The sequence below is a fragment of the Zophobas morio genome, unplaced genomic scaffold (assembly GCF_036711695.1).
Source record: "Zophobas morio isolate AGI-343-1 ecotype UQ-CSIRO unplaced genomic scaffold, CSIRO_AGI_Zmor_V1 ptg000030l, whole genome shotgun sequence".
NCBI classification, from domain to species: Eukaryota; Metazoa; Arthropoda; class Insecta; order Coleoptera; family Tenebrionidae; genus Zophobas; species Zophobas morio.
The window spans coordinates 6240479-6259481 of record NW_026972135.1 but is presented as its reverse complement, the minus strand read 5'-3'; the positions used below and the strand labels follow the sequence as shown (position 1 = coordinate 6259481).

Sequence of the window (19003 nt, the reverse complement as noted above, 5' to 3'; positions counted from 1 at the left end):
AATACTTATTTCCATTACTTTGAGTACCTTGAAATACACAAGTTGTTTGAAACACCTATTAGAGTACTTGACAGAAATCAATTACGAAATACAAGTGCACTTAAAAAAAGTCCAAGTAGCATCTAGCAAATACCGAAATATATGACTACTTCAAACGACGTACTGCTTCAAGTACTGAATAGCTCTGGTTGTACCTATTGTTTTTTCCGAGTACATTTTACTCAGAAAATACTAAGTACTGAAGTATAAGAGTACTGCAAGTAAAGTACTACTTTAGACAGTCATCAGCGGGGACTACGTTATTGTTCTATTTTTTTGTATAATATAGACAGTACTTACAAATGGTCAAAGTAGGTATTTCCGTTTTTTGAGATGTGAAAACTGGCGGGTATGAATACATGAAATATTTACTTTCAGTACTTGTCAAAATCAAGTACGAAATACAAGTGCATTTAAAAATATATCCAAGTAGTAAGTACCAAATACCAAAATATATGAGTACTCAAATGACGTACCTACTATTTCAAGTACTGAATATTTTAAATACCTTAAGATATAAAAAAATGTATTGAAATAATCATTAATGTTCTTGGCAAGGTAGTAAGTACCAAGTACCGAAATATATAATTACTTCAAGTGACGTACTACTTCTGGTAGCTCTGAATGTACCCAGTGTTTTTCAATTTTTTCCAAGTACATTTTACGCGGCAGATACGAAGTACTCAGCAGCTGTGACTACATCACAGTTCTACATTTTTTTAATATAGTACTTGAATAACTCATTAAAATAATCAAGTACGAAATCCAAGTATGTCCATGGAAAAAAAATTCAAGCATTAAGTACCAAGTGCTGGAATATATGAGTACTTTAAGCGAGGTACTACTTCAAGTGCTGAATCGTTCTGGTATATAACAGTATACAAGTAAAGTACTACTTTAAGCGTCTAGCACCTGTAACTACCCCATAGTTATTGTTTCCATAATTTCGACAAATATTTATTTCAGTACTTTAATACCTTGATATATAATAAAAATATTTGAAACATTCATGAGATGTGAAAATTAGTAGGTATAAATACATTAAAATATTTACTTTCTGTACTTTAAGTACTTTGACATAAAAAAATTACTTGAAACACTCATTAAAGTATTTAGAGAAACCAAACACGAAATCCAAGTAGTAAGTACCAAGTACCGAAATAAATATATGAGTACTTCAAGCAACATAGTACTTCTAGGATTGAATAGGTGTGATTGCACCCACTGTTTTTCAATTTTTTCCAAGTACATTTTACAGAGCAAATACGAAGTACTGAAATATAAGGGTACTCCAAGTAAAGTACTACATCAAGGACTCAACAGCTGTGACTACCTCATAGTTCTATATTTTTATTCCATAGACAATACAACTTACAAAAATTGAAAATACGTACTTTCTGTAATTTGAGCTACGAAGTGTAGTGGGCATGAGTACACAAAATATTTACTTTCAGTACTTTAAGTACCTTGAGACATAAAAATTAATTGGAACATTTATTGAAGTACTTGCCATAATGAAGTACCTTAAAAATAATCCTAGTGGTAAGTACCAAATAAAGAAAATGTATGAGTACTTCAAGAAATGTACTAGTTCAAGTACTGAATAATTTTCTAAGTACATTTTACGTAACAAATACGAAGTACTGAAATATAAGCATACTACAGGTACAGTACTACTACAAACACAAGACCTACCACATGGTTCTATTTTTTTTATAATGTAGACAGTACTTATAAATATTGAAGGTACGTATTTTTCGCATTTTGATATTAAAACTAGTGAGTATGAATACATGAAGTACTTATTTTCAGTATACTAAGTACCTTGAAATATAAAAATTATTTGAAATACTCATTAAAGTACTTGTTAAAATTAAGTATGATATCCAAGTACGTTTTGAAAATAGTCCAAGAAGTAAGTACCAAGTAGCGAAATATACGAGTACTTCAAACGAAGTACTACTTTAAGCACTCAGCAGCTGCAATTACCTCACAGTTCTATTTTTTTGATAATGTAGACAGTACGTAATTTCTATAATTTGAGATGTGAAAACTATTGGGTATGAGTAGGTACATATACTTTAAATACCTACCTTGAGATATCAAAATTATTTCAAACACTTATTAAAGTACTTGGCAAAATCAAGTACCAAATCCAATACAAGTATGTTAAAAAAATCCAAGTAGAAAGTACCATTTATCGGAATATATGAGTACTTCAAGCGACGTACTACTTCGAATACGAATAGCTGTGCTTTTATATACACTGTTTTTAAATTTTTTCGGAGTATATTTTTCGCAGCTAAAACGAAGAAGTGAAATACGAGCTCCAAGTAAAGTACTACTTTAAGCACTCGACAGCTGTGATTACTTCACAGTTCTAACATTTTATAACATAGACAGTACCTGCTTAGAAATACTGAAAGTACATAATTTCTGTATTTTGTGATATGAAAACTAGTGGAATGAAATATTTACTTTTGAGTACTTTCAGTACCTTGAGATATAAAAATTATTCGAACACTCAAATTAAAGTATTTGGCAAAATTAGGTATGAAATCCAAGTACATTTTAAATTAATCCAGGTACTGAAATATATGAGTACTTCAAACGACGTACTAGTTCAAGTAAGTACTGAACACCTCTGGTTATACCCGCTGTTTTTCAATTGTGTCGAAGTACATTTTAAGCAGCAAGTACAAAGTACTGAAATAATAGTGTACTCCAAGAAAGTACTAGACTAATGGGAATGGGTATGAGTACATGCAATATTTCCTTCCAGTACTTTAAATATCTTCAGGCAGAAGAATTATTTGACACACTTTTAAAGTACTTGGTTGAATCAACTACGAAATTCAAGTACATTTTAAAAATAGTGCCAGTAGTAAGTACCAAAACACATGCATACTTCAAGCGACGTACTACTTCAAGTACTGAATAGCTCTAGTTGTACCCACTGTTTTTCAATTTTTTCCAAGTACATTTTACGCAGCAAAGATGTATTACAAAGTTGAAAGCAGGTACTTTCTGTATTTTGAGATGCGGAAACTAATGGGTATGAGTACATGAATTATTTCTTTTCAGTACTTGAATACCTTGAGACAGAAAAAATATTTGAAGCACTGTTAAAATACTTGGAAAAATTAAGTAGGAAATAACAATTTAAAAGTAAAATCAATAGTAAGTACCAAACATGAGTACTTCAGGTACTGAATAGCTTTGATTATATCCTTTGTTCAATTTTTTCCAGTACATTTTACGCACCAAATACGAAGTACTAAAATATAAGAGTACTCCAAGTTAAGTACTATATCAAGAACTCAGCAGCTGCGCTATTTAATAGTTCTATTTTTTTATAATATCGACACTACTTACAATTATCCAAAGTACGTACTTTCTGTATTTTGAGATGTAAAAGCTAGTAGGTGTGAGTACACGAAATATTTACTTTCAGTACTTTTAAATAGCTTGAAATATGAAATTTATATGAAGTACTCATCCAAGTACTTGGCAAAATTAAGTACGAATTCTTTGTATATTTAATTTAAAAAGTAATCAAAGTTGTAAGTACCAAATACCGAAATATATGAGTCCCTACTTCAATTATTTACAATACTTCCAAGTAAAGTACTACTTCAAGTACTGTGACTATTAATATTTGTGATTTTTTCGTCAGGTTGGCAACATATTTAAAATTTTATGATGGCGTACCTGACAACTCGGTGACATCTTCTCATTGGCTTTCGGGCGCTTCTGTCAAAATTGACAACTGAAAATTGACATACATTGCTGCCAATAACTCAGAATTGCTAACCCAAAAATTTGCTTGAATCGTTAATAATTGACGTAAGATTTTACATAGTTATATCTACATTTGTATTTGATTGATCTTAACAATAAAACAATAAACCTGTTCATATGCAAAATTTTTCCATTGACATTTATGGTAAGCAATATCACCAACTTTTTTGACACAAAGCCAAAACTGGATTATAGTGATTTCGTAGTTTGCATAATGCAAATTGTTAAACTCATTAAAATGAACTTCTAAAGTAGACCAACATTTATTGTTTAATTAATTAAAACAAACAAACGACTATTCATGTGTCTAGCCACCCTAATTGAGCCATTCTACCTATTAACACACATTTAAACTCATCCATTTTGATAATATGATAAGACCTTTTACAATACGCGGGTCAGTATTGACCTTGCCAAACCTGATTCGGACCTGTACAGATTTTTCCGCATTACTAAACTTAAATATATATATTCAGCACCACAAAGAACCTCATTCGGTAGTACCGCGTTTGCTAGAAAATGAATTACTTTGTGGTTCTTGTGGTGATTTTAGTACCCTTTGGTACTTGCATTGATCTTCGTAAGTATATTAACTTTTCTGTTCACAAATTGTAACCAATTTAATTCAAGCTTCCGGTTTTAAAAAATGCAATATGAAAAAAATCGATTTCAACCAGTGCTTAGGGAGTGCTATCCATGAAGCTGTCAGAAAATTAGACTCAGCTATTACGTCACACGATTTGCAGAGTTTGTACCATGTTCAGTTCAGACCCCAAGACGTGATGGAATTCGGGAATCGGAGTTTGTCGGGGCTGAAACAAAAATTCAGTAATCTTTCGTTTTTGGGGCTTTCTAGACCTGAGAAAACTGTAGCTAGGTAGAGGCAGTTTTTTACTCGCTGTATTACTCAGTACTCGGTACTTTTTTTACAGACTGGACTACGAAAATAATACGTATACTTTGACCGTGAGTTTAACTTATCGGGATATATTGTTCCAAGCTAACTACGAGTGTGCAGGTACTATCGTCATGTTGCCTCTCAATGCTATGACACCCGTAGAAGTACTAATGGGTGAGCACTTGTTAAACCAAAGTAACGAAAATAACTAACAGTTTTTAGTAAACCCGACCTTAACGTACATTTTTAAACTGGAACCGTACTACAAAGGTACTACCTATCTTAGAGTACTCGATGCTACGGCGGACGGACGAACGCAGGGTTTGAGATGGAACTTCAAACAGTTGTTTGAAAATAAACACCTCAATGAAGAGTTTAACGCCGCAATGACCGAAAAAGGGGCCGAAATTTTTACTCTTTACAAGTTCTTGGAAAGTTCATTTACACCATACTTTGCCTTTTTGTTAGACAGCTTTTTGAGCAAAGTATCGGTCGCTGAACTTTTTGATGGGTTTTAGGTACTACTTTGACTGTATACTAATCTCGTTATATTTGTGTAAAAATGTGAATAAATAATACCACGTTTATTTTTTTTTTTTTATAAACTAACACTAGCGCACTTTGAAAGTCACGACCTTGTCAAAACCAGGTTCTTCAAAAGCCATAATTTTCTTATTTTGTTCAAATATTAGTATTTAAAAAGCGCGATACAATCAAAAGTGAGCCAGTTGATCTGAAGACATACAATGAAAAGTCTAAGTTTTAATCTCGTCATTTTGGTGACGGTTTGCAGCTCGATCAAGCTTCGTGAGTATATCAAACAAATTTAAGTCCTCTACAATATTGTTTTCTAAGCTCCCACTTTCCAAAAATGTGACAAAAGAGCATCAAATTTTGACGACTGCTTGGGAAAAGTCATTCATGACGCTCTTAACCAACTAGATAAACCATTCCCGGAATATGGTTTACCGAGTCTGCAGGAAGCAGAAGTAACACCAGATGTCGTTGCAGAATTTGGAAACAGCACCGACGGCTTAAGACAGAAATTTAGTAACTATAGATTGTTTGGTCTTACAAAACCTAACCTCACAAAAGCTAGGTATATTTAGTCACTATTGACTATTATATTTGACAAATTATCACTCTCAACCGTAGAATGGATTTTAAAACCAACACCCTAGTCTTAAACGTGTCTTTCCCCGAAATTGTTTTCCGAACTGACTATGAAGCGGAGGGCGCGGTTTTTGTTCTCCCTGTAAATATTGCAACCACTTTTGAAGGATTGTTAGGTGAGTTAACGTTTTCTAAGTCACGCAGTATTAAAACAGGGATATTTTTTAGTAAAACCTACGTTTAATTTGGTTTTTAAGTTGCAAGAATACGAAAATGAAGGTCGCTACTTTAAAGTGGTCGATACTGATTTTGACATGAATGCTGAAAATTTTAAGCTAGAATTTAAGCGGTTGGCTCCCAATAAGCGTCTCAATTATGAACTCAATGCTGCTATAAACGAAAAAGGGGTGGAGATTTTTGCGCGATTTAAGCATCTTCAAGTGTTTTTTGAGCCGTATTTTGGCGGTTTGTTTGATGGTTTGTTGCAGAAAGTGGAGATCAAAGAATTGTTCGACGGAGTTTAGATTTATTTTTTTGAAGAAATAAGGTTGAAATTATTTCTGTTTATGTACAATGTCTGTAAAATGCGAAATAAACTACTAAGAAATATCTAATTTTTTTATTTTTTTTAACATACTGATAACTAATAAACAACTTTGAACCGGTTATAATATAAACACTGACCTCATGCATAATCCAAAAAATCTGTTAGAACTTTTCTAACTCCGATATCATTAATAAAGTAAAGAAAAAAATTTGGTCGAAGGTCGAGGCAAAAACTGCTGACGTAAATAACACTCCCACAGTCCCCGCTTTACGAATGAATAATCGAAATATCGAGAAATTGAACAATCGAAAAATTGAAACATTTGAATATCGATTATTCCAGTACCGAAAAATAAAAAAAACATGTTAACGAAAAACTGAAAAATTGAAAAATAATAAATTTTTAAAATCCACGAATTGAAAACCAATAGATCGAAATGCGAAAAGAAAAATCGAGTAACTGAAATCGAATAATCAAAATTTTAAAATGTCGAAAAGTCGAAATGTCGGAGAATTTAAAAAAACGCAAAATTTAAAAATCTAAAAAATATAAAATGAAAAAATTGGTCTAAAGAGTTTAGACAGTACTTCCCTCGCTGTCGGAAACTTGACGACTGCATGCCTATTGTGTTTTTTTCTCATTACATTTTTGTAGTGGGAATTTAAAAAAAAATTGCGATGACGTCATCAACATTTTTGCAAGGACACGTATATCAGTTGGGATAGATGTAGTGTAATACTAAGAATAAAATTATTATATTCTCAAATTTTCGGGAAAATGAATTGGGTCGTTTTGAATATTGATTTGTAATAATCAATTAAATAACGAAACAATTTACTCACGTATACATATCAGAGACAACTGAAAATCGTGTATGGATAAACATTCTTCATTTAAGATGACAGGCGTAACAGCATACGTGAGAGTCAAACAAAGAAACTGTAAACAAAACGACAATCGGTTTTATTGCGTCGACTTCCGCTTATTATATAAAACATTGGATTTTATTTTAATTTTTGACGGTGGAATTCACAATTGGTTGATTTAAAACATGTCTATACCACATTCGCGGAACCTAGTCAGCTATGTTTCAACCGAGTTTTAACTTTAAAAAATTTTGTGTCTACCAAATTGGGTTGGTCCAATGTAATACTAATAATAAGTGTTGCCTTTAATTTGATCAATAAAATAAATTGACTTCATTAATTTTTTTGAGCCACCCTTTAAGAAAATCTAAAAAATATGAATGGAATGATAAATCACAAGTACAAACTCATCATATTTTCTGCATTTTAGATAGGATTTATTTAGCAAAATTTAAGGGTGACGTCACCAATTTTTTTAGAAGGGATGAACAAATACATTTTGAACAAAAGCTTACCATGCTTATAATAACTTTAAAATATCTCAAAGATTTCAAAGCATTCGGTTTTGTAATTCCTGATTAAATCGATCAAATAAATTCACGCATTCATTAATTTTTTTGAGTCAGCCTGTATATACAAATCCAAAAATATGAATGGAATGATAAACCACAAGTACAGACTCATCATATTTTGTACATTTTAGATAGGATTTATTCAGCAATCTTTTGGGGTGACGTCATCAATTTTTTAGGGGGGATGAGCAAATACATTTTGATAAAAAAATTACCATGCTTATAATAACTTTAAAACATCTCCAAGATTTCAAAGCATTCGGTTCTGTAAATCCTGATTAAATCAATAAAATCAATTGACGCATTCAATAATTTTTTTCAGTCACCCTATATATGCAAATCGAAAAAATATGAACGGAGTGATAAATCACAAGTACAGACTCATCATATTTTTCACATTTTAGATAGGATTTATTCACCAAATTTTAGGGTGACGTCATCGATTTTTTTAGGGGGGAAGAGCAAATACATTTTGATAAAAAATTACCATGCTTATGGTAACTTTAAAACATCTCCAAGATTTCGAAGCATTCGATTATGTAATTCCTGATTAAATCAATAAAATAAATTGACGTATTCATTAATTTTTTTCAGTCACCCTGTATATGCAAATCGAAAAAATTTGAATGGAATGATAAATCACAAGAAGAGACTCACCATATTTTGTGCATTTTAGATAGGATTTATTCGGCAAAATTTTGTGGTGACGTCATAAATTTTTTAGGAGGGACGACCAAACACATTTTGATAAAAAATTTCAACATTTCGAAGCATTCGGTTTTGTAGTTAATGAGTAAATCAGTAAAATAAATTTTGCGCATTCATTAATTTTTTTGAGTCACCCTGTATATGCAAATCCAAAAAATATGAATGGAGTGATAGATCACAAGTACAGACTCATCATATTTTGTACATTTTAGATATGATTTATTCCACAAACTTTTGAGCTGACGTCATCAAGTTTTTGGAGGGGATAAGCAAATATTTTTTGACTAAAGATTTATGATGCTCTTTATAGCCTTAAAACATCTGCAAGATTTCAGAGCATTCGGTTTTGTAGTTCCTGATTAAATCAATAAAATATATTTACCCATTCACATTAATTTTTTTGAGTCACCCTGTATATGCAAATCCAAAAAATATGAATGGAGTGATAGATCACAAGTACAGACTCATCATATTTTGTACATTTTAGATATGATTTATTCCACAAACTTTTGAGCTGACGTCATCAAGTTTTTGGAGGGGATAAGCAAATATTTTTTGACTAAAGATTTATGATGCTCTTTATAGCCTTAAAACATCTGCAACATTTCAAAGCATTCTGGTTAGCAGATTAAAAATTAAATTTCAAAATATTGTTTTATAATTTTGATTTTTTTTCCAAAAATCTGGAGGTTTCGGGTGAAAAATCGATTCAGAGTTGTAAACTACATGTGTAGGACTATGTTATTTTATACAATTGAAAACCCATTTACTATGTACAATTTTGAAGTGACGTCATCGCATTAGTGGTGGGGATGATTAGACAAATTTTGGTTAGCGTTTTACCATCTACATGATATTCTTAATATAAGTACAAAATTTCACAACAATCGGTCGAGTACTTTCGGAGATTATCGGTCTAATAAAAATCCGGGACAACAGACGGACAGACGGACAGACGGACAGACGGACAGACGGACAGACGGACGGACGGACAGACGGACAGACGGACGGACAGACGGACAGACGGACAGACGGACAGACGGACAGACAGACGGAAATGGGAGACCTATTTCTTCGTCTTCTAGGGCTCATGAAAGATCGAGAAAACGTAAAAGTAGAGAGTCGGCCGACGGACTCGATTACAATACTTCCTTTGCTTACGCTCGGGAAGTAAAAATTGAAACACAGAAATCGAAACATGAAAAGATCGAGAAACCAAGAACTCGAAAAGTCAAGAACACGAAAAATCGAAAAACTTAAAATTTAAAAACATCGAAATCTCGATAAATCGATAATCGAAAAATCGAAAAAAAATTTGTGAGATCTGACCTTAAAAAATTTAAAAATTTAATAAGCATTCAAGAATTCGAAGAATCGAAAACTGAAATATCGAAAAATCTACAAAAATCGAGATTATTAAAAAAAATTGAAAAATTGAAGTATCCAAAAATTGAAGAATCGAAATTTTGAAAAATAGAGAAATCGAAAAATCGCAATAGCTTAAAAAACATTAAAAATTCAAAAACTGAAAAATTTTAAATTCAAATACATCGAAATCTCAATAAATCAATAAAAAATTAAACAATTGAAAAATTGCAAAATCAATAAATTAAAAACCGAAAAATTGAAAAAGCAAAAACTTAAAACCGAGAAGTCGAAAAATGTAAAATTAAAAAATTATAAAAATTAAAATATTGAAAAATTGAAAAATCGAGAAATGGAAAAAGCAAAAAATTAAAAAATGGAGAAATCAAAAAACCGAAAAGCCGAGAGGACAAAAAAATCGAAAAATTTTAAATAAAAAAACATCGAAATCTTGATAAATCGATAAATCGGAAAATTACAAAATTGAGAAGTGGGAAAATTAAAATATCCAAAAATTGAAAAATCGAAAAGTCGCAAAATGTAAAAATCTAGAAATCGAAAAATTGAAACATCGAGAAATCGAAAAACCCGAAAAACTAAAACCGAGAAATCGAAAAATCTAAAGATCGAAAAACTTCAGTATTCAAAACTTCGATGAATGAAAAACTGAAATTGCAAGAAATTTAGAAATCAAAAAATCTGGAATCTAAAAATCGAAAAATTAAAATATACAAAAATTGAATCGAAAATATGAAAAATCGAGAAATCAAAATTCGAAACTATGAAAAATCAAAACACCTCGAAAAAATTGAAAAACTGAAAAATTTTAAATTCAAATTTTAATCGAAATTTCGATTAACCGAGAAATTGAAAAATTGAACAATCGAAAAATTGAAAATCGAAAACTCAAAAATGGAAAAACTGAAAAATTGAAAAATTGAGAAATCGTAAAACTAAGATATCCAAAAATTGAAGAAATGAAAAATTAAAAAATCTAGAAATCGAAAATACGAAAAATTGAAAAACTGAAATATCAGGAATCGAGAAACTTCAGTATTCAAAAATTCAAAAAAAGAAAAACCGGAATCACAAGAAATCGAGAAATCAAAAACCTTGAATTTAGAAATCGAAAAATTAAAATAAGTATACAAAAATCGAATCCAAAATTTCAAAAATCTAGAAATCAAAAAATCGAAACATTGAAAATTCTAGAAAGTTTTAAATTAAAATTCGTCTAAATTTCGATTAACAGAGAAATCGAAATATTGAAAAGTCTAAAAATTTAACAAGCGAAAAATCTAAAACCGAGAAGTCAAAAAATGTAGGAGTAAAATTTAAAATTCATAAAAAATAAAATATTGAAAAATCGATAAATTGAGAAATCGAAAACGCAAAAAATTAAAAAGTAGAGAAATCGAAAAGACAAAAAAATAAAAAAATTCAAGAACCGAAATACTGAAAAATCCCATAACTAAAATATCGAAAAACTACAATCTGGGTAAATCGAAAAATTGAAAACTGAGAAAAATTGAAAAATCCAACATGGAAAAATTGAGGAAACGAAAAAGTGGAAATTTGAGAAATCGAAATGTCGGAAAACCTGAAAATTTGCTGGTACGAAAAATTGAAAATCGAAAAACTGAAAAATCTAGTAAAATAAGAAGTCGAAAAATCGAAAAATAGAAAAATTGATAAATCCGAAAATTGAAAAATTCCACAACTGAATATTTGAAAAATCGAAACATCGGAAAACCGAAAAGTCGAAAAATCTAAAATCCGATAAGTCGTATAATCGAAACATCGAAAACTTGAAAAATTTATACATAGAAAAATCGAAACATCAAAAGATCAAGAAACCGAGAAATCGAGCAATGAAAAAGTCGAGATGACGCAAAATCGAGAAATTTGTAATTCAAAAAAACTCGAAATTTCGACAAATAGAAAAACTGAAAGATTGAGAAATTGAGAAACGGAAAAATATAAAACCGAGAAATGTACAAATTTAATAAGTTTCCTGAAAAGTTCCTGATACGAAAAATCGAAAAATAGAAAAATTGATAATTCGGGAAATTGAATAATTCCACAACTGAATATTTGAAAAATCGAAAAATCGAAAGCCGAAAAATCTAAAATCCGATAAATCGTATAATCGAAACAACGAAAACGAAAAATTTAAACATAGAGAAATCGAAATATCAAGAAACCGAGAAATCGACCAATAGAAAAGTCAGGATGACCCAAAATCGAAAATTTTATAATTCTAAAAACCTCGAAATCTCGACAAATGAAAAAATTGAAAGATTGAGAAATTGAAAAACCGAAAAATATAAAACCGAGAAATGTACAAATTTAATAAGTTTTCAAAAATTCAAAGAAAAAACTGAAATACCGAAAAATCAAAAAATCTAGAACTGAGAAAATCGAAAATTTAGAATATCCAAAAATCGAGAAATCGAAAAATCGAGAAATCGAAATAGCCCAAAAATTGAAAAATTAAATATTGAAAAATTGAAAAATCGAATAATCGAAACATCAAAAAATCCAACAATTAAAAAATCGGTAACTCTAAAATAAAAAAGTCGAAAATTGAAAAACCGAAAAGGTAAAAAAATTGAAAAATAGAGAAATTGAAAAATCGAAAAATCGAAAATTTGGAGAACCCAAATACTGAAAAATCTCAAAAATGGAATATAGAAAAGTCGGTAAATCAAAAAACTGAAGAATTTAAGAAAAACTGAAGGATTGAAAAATCCCAAAACTGAAACATCGAAAAATTGAGAAATCGAAAATTCGAAAAACTCGAAAAATTGAAAAATTGAAAAACCTAAAATGGAAAAATTGAAGAACTGAAAAAAAACAAAAGTCGAAAAATCGAGAAATAGGAAAGTCACAAAATCGAAAAATTTAAAAATTGTAAAACTGCTACATCGGGAAATTGAGAAATCAAAAATCAAAATGGAGTAATCGAAAAATTTAAAAATCGAACATTTGAAAAATCTCATATACCTATTGAGAAACCGAAAAATTATAAAATTTAAAACCCGGAAAGTTGAAAAATCGAAAGATCGAGAAATCGAAACTTCAAAAAATTGAAAACCTGAATTAGAAATTAAAAAAATTAAAAAATTAAAAAATCAAACGACTGCAAATTCAAAATATCGAGAAATCGAAAAATTTAGAAACGTCAAAACTTGATTAATTGAAAAACTGAAGAAGCAAAATAACCGAAATATTGAAAAATCGTGAATTGCTCTATCGAAAAATCGACAAATTGAAAAATAGAAAAACCGAAAAATCTAGAACCGAAAAATTTATTTTTCAATTTTTCGGTTCTAGATTTTTCGAAAGATCGGGAAATCAAAATTTCAAAAAATTGAAAAACGTAATACATATTTAAAAATCCGAAAAATGTAATGATTATTAAAAAATCGAAAAACTGAAAAATCAAGACATCGAGAAATTGATAAAAAAAATTTTAAATTAGAAAAATCGAAAAATTTTATAACCGAACTATTGAAAATTCTTAAAACTGAAACATCGAAAAATTGAAGAACCGAAAAACAGAAATTTCCGAAAACTGAAAAATCGAAAAATGAAAAATTGAGAAATTGTAAAGTCGAAAAATTTGAAAATCTGAAAAGTGAAGAACTGAAAAACTGAAAAATCGGAAAATCGGTAAATGAAGAGTTGAGAAATCGAAAAATTGAAACCTCGGAAAATCAAAAAGATTGAAGAAGCGAAAAATTGAAGAAATGAAAAATTGAAAAGTCGTGAACTGCTACTCTAAGTCGAGACAAAAAAATCGAAAAATTGTAAATAAAAAAACATCGAAATCTCGATTAATCGACAAATCGGAAAATTGCAAAATTGAGAAATCGAAAAATTAAAATATCCAAAAATTAAAAAATCGAAAAATTAATCGAAAAATAAAAAATCCCAAAAGTTGAAAAATCTAAAGATAGAGAAATCGAAAAATTGAAATATCGAGAAATCGAGACATCTGAAAATCTAAAACCGAGAAGTCGAAAAATCTAAAGATTGAGAAACTTCAGTATTCAAAAAATCGAAGAATGAAAAACAAATTACAAGAAATCGAGAAATCAAAAAATCTGGAACTTAAAAAATCGAGAAATTAAAATATAGGTACAAAAATTTTATCGGAAATTTAAAAAATCGAGAAATCCAAAAATCGAAACATTGAAAAATCGGAATACATAAAAAAAATTGAAAAATTAAAAATTACTAAACTGAAAAATTTTAAATTTAAATATATCGAAATTTCAATTAACCGAGAAATTGAAAAATTGAACAATTCAAAAACTGAAAATCCAAAAACTAAAAAATCGAAAAATTTAAAAAGAGAAAAATTGAAAAATTGGTAAATCGTAAGATTAAAATATCCAAAAATTGAAGAAACGAAAAATTAAAAAATCGAAAAATCGAAAAATTGAAAATTCCAAATGTCAAAAAGTCTAAAATCGAAAAATCGAAAAATGGAAAAATTGAAAAATTGAAATATATCAGAAATCGAGAAATCGAAAAGTCGAGAAATCGAAAAACCCGAAAATCAAAAACCGACAAGTCGGAACATCTAAAGATCGAGAAATTTTAGTTTTCAAAAATTCGAAAAATGATTACTGAAATCACAAGAAATCAAGAATTCAAAAAACTGTATTTTAAAAATCGAAAAATTAAAATACAGAAATTGAATCGAAAATTTGAAAAATTGAGAAATCAAAAAATCGAAACATTGAAAAATCGAAATAACTCAACAAAATCAAAAAATCAAAAACTGGGAAGTTTTTAATTCAAATTCATCGAAATTTGGATGAAACGAAAAATCGAAAAATTGAAAAATTGAAAAACTGAAAAATCGAAAAATTGATAAATCTGGAAATTAAAAAGTTCCACAACTGAATATTTGAAAATCGAAAAGTCGAAAACTCTAAAATCCGATAAATCGAATAAAACCTCGAAAACTTGAAAAATCGAGCAATAGAAAAGTAAAGAAGACGCAAAATCGAAAAATTTGTAATTCAAAAAAGCTCGAAATCTCGACAAATCAAAAAATTGAAAGATTGAGAAATTAAAAAACTGAAAAATTTAAAACCGAGAAATCTAAAAATCGAAAGGTCGAGAATTGTAAAAATTTAATAAGTTTTCAATGTTCAAAGAACTGAAAAACTGAAACACGGAAAAATCAAAAAATTTAGAATTTAAAAAATCGAAAAATTAAAACATGAAAATAGAGAAATCGAAAAATTAAAATATCCAAAAATCGAGAAATCGAAAAATTAAAAAGTTGAAATTTGAATTTTAAATTCAAATAACATCGAAATCTCGTTTTAACGAGATTTCGATGTTATTTGAATTTTTGATTTCTCTATTTATAGAGAAATCAAAAATATGAAAAATCGAAAAACTGAGAAACTGAAAAAGCGAAAAATCTAAAATCGGGAAGTCGAAAAATGTAAAATTTAAAATTAGTAAAATTAAAACATTGATAAGACATTGAAAAATTGAGAAATCTAAACATCAAAAAATTCAAGTATAAAAAAATCGAAAAATCTAAAATTACAAAATCGAAAATTGAAAAATCGAAAAATTGAAAAACCCAAATACTGAAAATCCCAAAACTGAAACATCGAAAAATTGCAAAATCGGGAAGTCAAATCTTGAAAAATCGATTAATTGAATAATTGAAAAACTGAAAAAACCGAAAGTCGAAAAATCGATAAATAGGAAACTCAAAAATTCGAAAAGTCGAAAAATCGTAAAATCGAAAATTTAGAAACGCCGAGAATTGAAAAATCTAAAAATTTAAAAATTCTAAAACTGCTATATCGGAAAATTGGGCAGACAAAAATAGAAATTTTGAAATCGAAAAATTGAAAAATTGAACAATTGAAACATCTAAAAATTAAAAAACCGAAAAATTGCAAAATTTAAAAACCGGAAAGTCGAAAAATCGAAAGATCCAGAAATCGAAACTTCAAAAAATTGAAAAACCAAAAATATATTTAAAAATTTGAAAATTAAAAAATTAAAAATCGAAGAATTGAAAAATCAAAATTTCGAAAAATAGAAAAATTTAAAAACGTCAAAATTTGATTACTGAAAAATTGAAGAAGCGAGAAATTGAAAAATAAAAACTCGAGTAATCAAAAATTTGAAAAATCGAGAAATTGAAGAATTGAAAAATTGGGTAATCGAAAACTAAAAAAATCAGGTAATTGAAACATTGAGAAATTAAAACATTGAAAAACTGAAGAATCAAAAAACTGAAAAAATGCAAGTTGAAAATCGAGAAATCTAAAAATCAGAAAGCCGGAAAATCAAAACTTTTTTTTTTTCAAAAGATCTCGATGTCTAACAGAACAATTCAAGACGGATTCATAAACCACAAGTTTTTTTTAACATTTAAACAACATTTAAACAACATTTATTCGACAAAATTGTGGCACGAGCAGATAAATTTTTTAAATTAAATTATACAGTATAGGGTGCAGTTAAGCAATTTTGATTTTTTTTTCCAAAAATCTAGATGCCTAGGCTAAAAACACGACACCGTTCATAAACCACAAGTAGAGTATCTTATTTTATAAAATTTAAATAACATTCACTATTGCAAAATTTGGAAATGAGGTCATTCCATTGCTACTAAATAATAGCAATTTTCTTATATGAAAAGTTGTAGAATGCAATATGCAATCAACGTAATTTAAATTTTATGTATCCTATTACATTCACGATTTTTAGTTTTTCGTATTCGATTTAACAGAAATGTCAACATAAAAAAGGAAGAATAAAAGAAAATAAAACACAAAAATTTGAATAAGTACTTGATTTAAGATGCACATAAAATCGGGTCTTTTACGGTAGGACTAATAAACACTCGGTTATTAAGCCTGTCGGGTTTAAATGAGCCAACATTTTATCTCATTTAGTTACATCTACCTGGAGTTATTCAAACATACTTAAACCCTTTATTTTTCATGGGAACATAATAAAAACCAAGACGGCAATAACCTTGCAGAATCAGGTTTACAATAAAAGCCCACTTTGATAACTTTGTATATAAATATACGAAGAAAAGAAGCTGCATTTAGTACCACCTGAAACCCACAATGAAAAGTTTTGTGTTGTATGTGGTGGTTTTAGTGACTCTATGTGAGGGGATTTCACTTCGTGAGTACCTACCAAGTGAAAAACTTTTTCTACAAAATAATTTTTAAAGCTTCTAGTTTTCGAAAATGTAGTAGAAAAGAACGCGATTTTAACCAGTGCTTGAGTCTAGCTATCAACGATGCTTTCACACAACTGGACAAACCTTTAGAAGACTATGGTCTTCCAAATTTGGCCCATCTTGAATTCCCACACAACTGCAAAGTCGCATTTGGAAATAGTACTGATGGTCTAAGACAAGAATTTACCAAATTTACGGCGACAGGTTTCTCAAACCCAATAAACACCACAGCAAGGTAACATTTCAAGTCGTGATTACACTTTATATGACAATAAAAATTTTTTTACAGCATGGACTTTGGAAAAAACGTTTTAACTCTTAAAGTAACTTACCACCAGCTGCTTTACCGGGGTGAATACATAGCACAAGGGAGAGTATTTCTTTTACCTGTGGATATTATGACACCAGTGGTTATAACTTGGGGTTAGTAAAAATCAAGGCGGATTCATAAACTACAGCTGTTCATTTCGTGATATTTTAGATCTGCCTACGTACACATTCACCTTCATGTTGGAAGAATTTATGAGAGAAACGAAATACTACAAAGTAGTCAACAGTGACATAGACATGCAACCTCGAAGTCTGGCTTTCCACTTTGAGAAGTTGTTCGACGATCAGCGTCTTAACGATGCACTGAATGAGGCCATGTCTAAAAAATGGCTACAAATTTTTACCCGGTTGAAATATAAAGAAAAGGTCTTTGCACCGTTTTTCGGTACATTTTTTAACAACTTTTTAGAGAGAGTTCCAGTTTCTGAGATTTTTGGTTAAGTGATTTGTATTGATTTAAACAACTTCAGCTTATAAATGTATTGTATGAGTACTTTTAGTTTTGCTTAATTTCTTCAAATAATAAGTATGTAAGAATTTTGTGTTGAAGTTTGATTTTTTCCAAAAACGGTTCTATATTTATGTATTTCCAATATTTCAATGTTGTTGCTAGCTTCTGATTTGAAATTTTCTTGCATTTAACTGCATTTTTTAGAATTTTTGTTTAATTTTTTTTTCATTTTGACGAAAAATTTTGAAAGATTTTGATTGTGACAAAGTTGGCAAAAATTCAATTCTGGCGGTGCAACATTTAAAAAAAATATATATTTTTTTTAATCCAAAACCTTCTGTAGATCAAAAATTATAAGAAAATGACTGTAGTTAGATTTCGAAAATTATCGAAAACAAAATCGGAATATATTCTGATTGAAAAAACGATAAACTGAAAATCGAAAAACTGAAAATTAGAAAAATAAAAAATCGAGAAATTCATTTAAAACTCGAAAAATGGAAGAATTATCAAGCTGAAAAATCCCAAAACTGAAATGTCGAAAAATTTGAAAACCGAAAAATCGAATATTTGAAATATTGAGAAACCGAAAAGTCGAAAAATCGAATTAGCCAAGAATTGAAAAATCGAAGTATTAAAAATTGAAAACTTGGAAAATTAAACATCGGAAACTCGACAAACCCAAAAGTCAAAAAATCGAAAAAGCGAGAAATCGAAAATTTAAAACATCGGAAACCAGAAAAATTGGAACATCGAGAAGTCGAATAATCGAAAAAAAGAGAAAAAGAACTAGCCCAAACTGAATAAATTAAAAATTGAAAAGTTGAAAAATCTGAAATCTAAAATATCAATAAATCGAAGAGTCGTAAAATTAAAAAACGAAAAATCAGAAATTGAACAATCGAATAGTCGAAAAATCGAAATATTGAAAAACGGAAAAATTGAAACATCGAGAAGTCGAAAAATCGAAAAAAAAGAAATCGAATTAGCCTAAACTTGAAAAGCCAAAAAATTTGAAAAATCGAAAAATTTAAAAGCCCAAAAATCGGGAAAATGAACCATCAAGA

The 19003-nt window shown here is 29.2% G+C and overlaps 3 protein-coding genes across 3 annotated transcripts; all 3 read left to right on the top strand.

The window, feature by feature from the left end:
* Positions 1-4309: 4309 nt before the first annotated feature.
* Positions 4310-5325, top strand: LOC135138365 (uncharacterized). Its single transcript, XM_064068330.1, has 4 exons — positions 4310-4420; positions 4471-4717; positions 4773-4912; positions 4961-5325. The coding sequence occupies exons 1-4, from the start codon at positions 4360-4362 to the stop codon at positions 5254-5256; spliced, it is 744 nt and encodes a 247-aa protein (XP_063924400.1). The 5' UTR covers positions 4310-4359; the 3' UTR covers positions 5257-5325.
* A 136-nt stretch (positions 5326-5461) lies between these two features.
* LOC135138831 (uncharacterized) lies at positions 5462-6460 on the top strand. Its single transcript, XM_064068854.1, has 4 exons — positions 5462-5545; positions 5594-5837; positions 5894-6027; positions 6080-6460. Exons 1-4 carry the CDS (start codon positions 5485-5487, stop codon positions 6373-6375), a joined length of 735 nt encoding a protein of 244 aa, XP_063924924.1. The 5' UTR covers positions 5462-5484; the 3' UTR covers positions 6376-6460.
* A 10388-nt stretch (positions 6461-16848) lies between these two features.
* LOC135138829 (uncharacterized) lies at positions 16849-18025 on the top strand. Its single transcript, XM_064068852.1, has 4 exons — positions 16849-17097; positions 17147-17390; positions 17445-17578; positions 17637-18025. The coding sequence occupies exons 1-4, from the start codon at positions 17037-17039 to the stop codon at positions 17924-17926; spliced, it is 729 nt and encodes a 242-aa protein (XP_063924922.1). The 5' UTR covers positions 16849-17036; the 3' UTR covers positions 17927-18025.
* Positions 18026-19003: the final 978 nt, after the last annotated feature.

Bases quoted from the DNA above. Each gene is read 5' to 3' on its own strand.
- LOC135138365 (XM_064068330.1), top strand. From the start codon at position 4,360: ATGAATTACTTTGTGGTTCTTGTGGTGATTTTAGTACCCTTTGGTACT. The intron at 4,421-4,470 runs GTAAGTATATTA...ATTTAATTCAAG, and splicing joins TGGTACTTGCATTGATCTTC to CTTCCGGTTTTAAAAAATGC. The intron at 4,718-4,772 runs GTAGAGGCAGTT...CTTTTTTTACAG, and splicing joins CCTGAGAAAACTGTAGCTAG to ACTGGACTACGAAAATAATA.
- LOC135138831 (XM_064068854.1), top strand. From the start codon at position 5,485: ATGAAAAGTCTAAGTTTTAATCTCGTCATTTTGGTGACGGTTTGCAGC. The intron at 5,546-5,593 runs GTGAGTATATCA...TTGTTTTCTAAG, and splicing joins TTGCAGCTCGATCAAGCTTC to CTCCCACTTTCCAAAAATGT. The intron at 5,838-5,893 runs GTATATTTAGTC...TCTCAACCGTAG, and splicing joins CCTAACCTCACAAAAGCTAG to AATGGATTTTAAAACCAACA.
- LOC135138829 (XM_064068852.1), top strand. From the start codon at position 17,037: ATGAAAAGTTTTGTGTTGTATGTGGTGGTTTTAGTGACTCTATGTGAG. The intron at 17,098-17,146 runs GTGAGTACCTAC...TAATTTTTAAAG, and splicing joins ATGTGAGGGGATTTCACTTC to CTTCTAGTTTTCGAAAATGT. The intron at 17,391-17,444 runs GTAACATTTCAA...ATTTTTTTACAG, and splicing joins CCAATAAACACCACAGCAAG to CATGGACTTTGGAAAAAACG.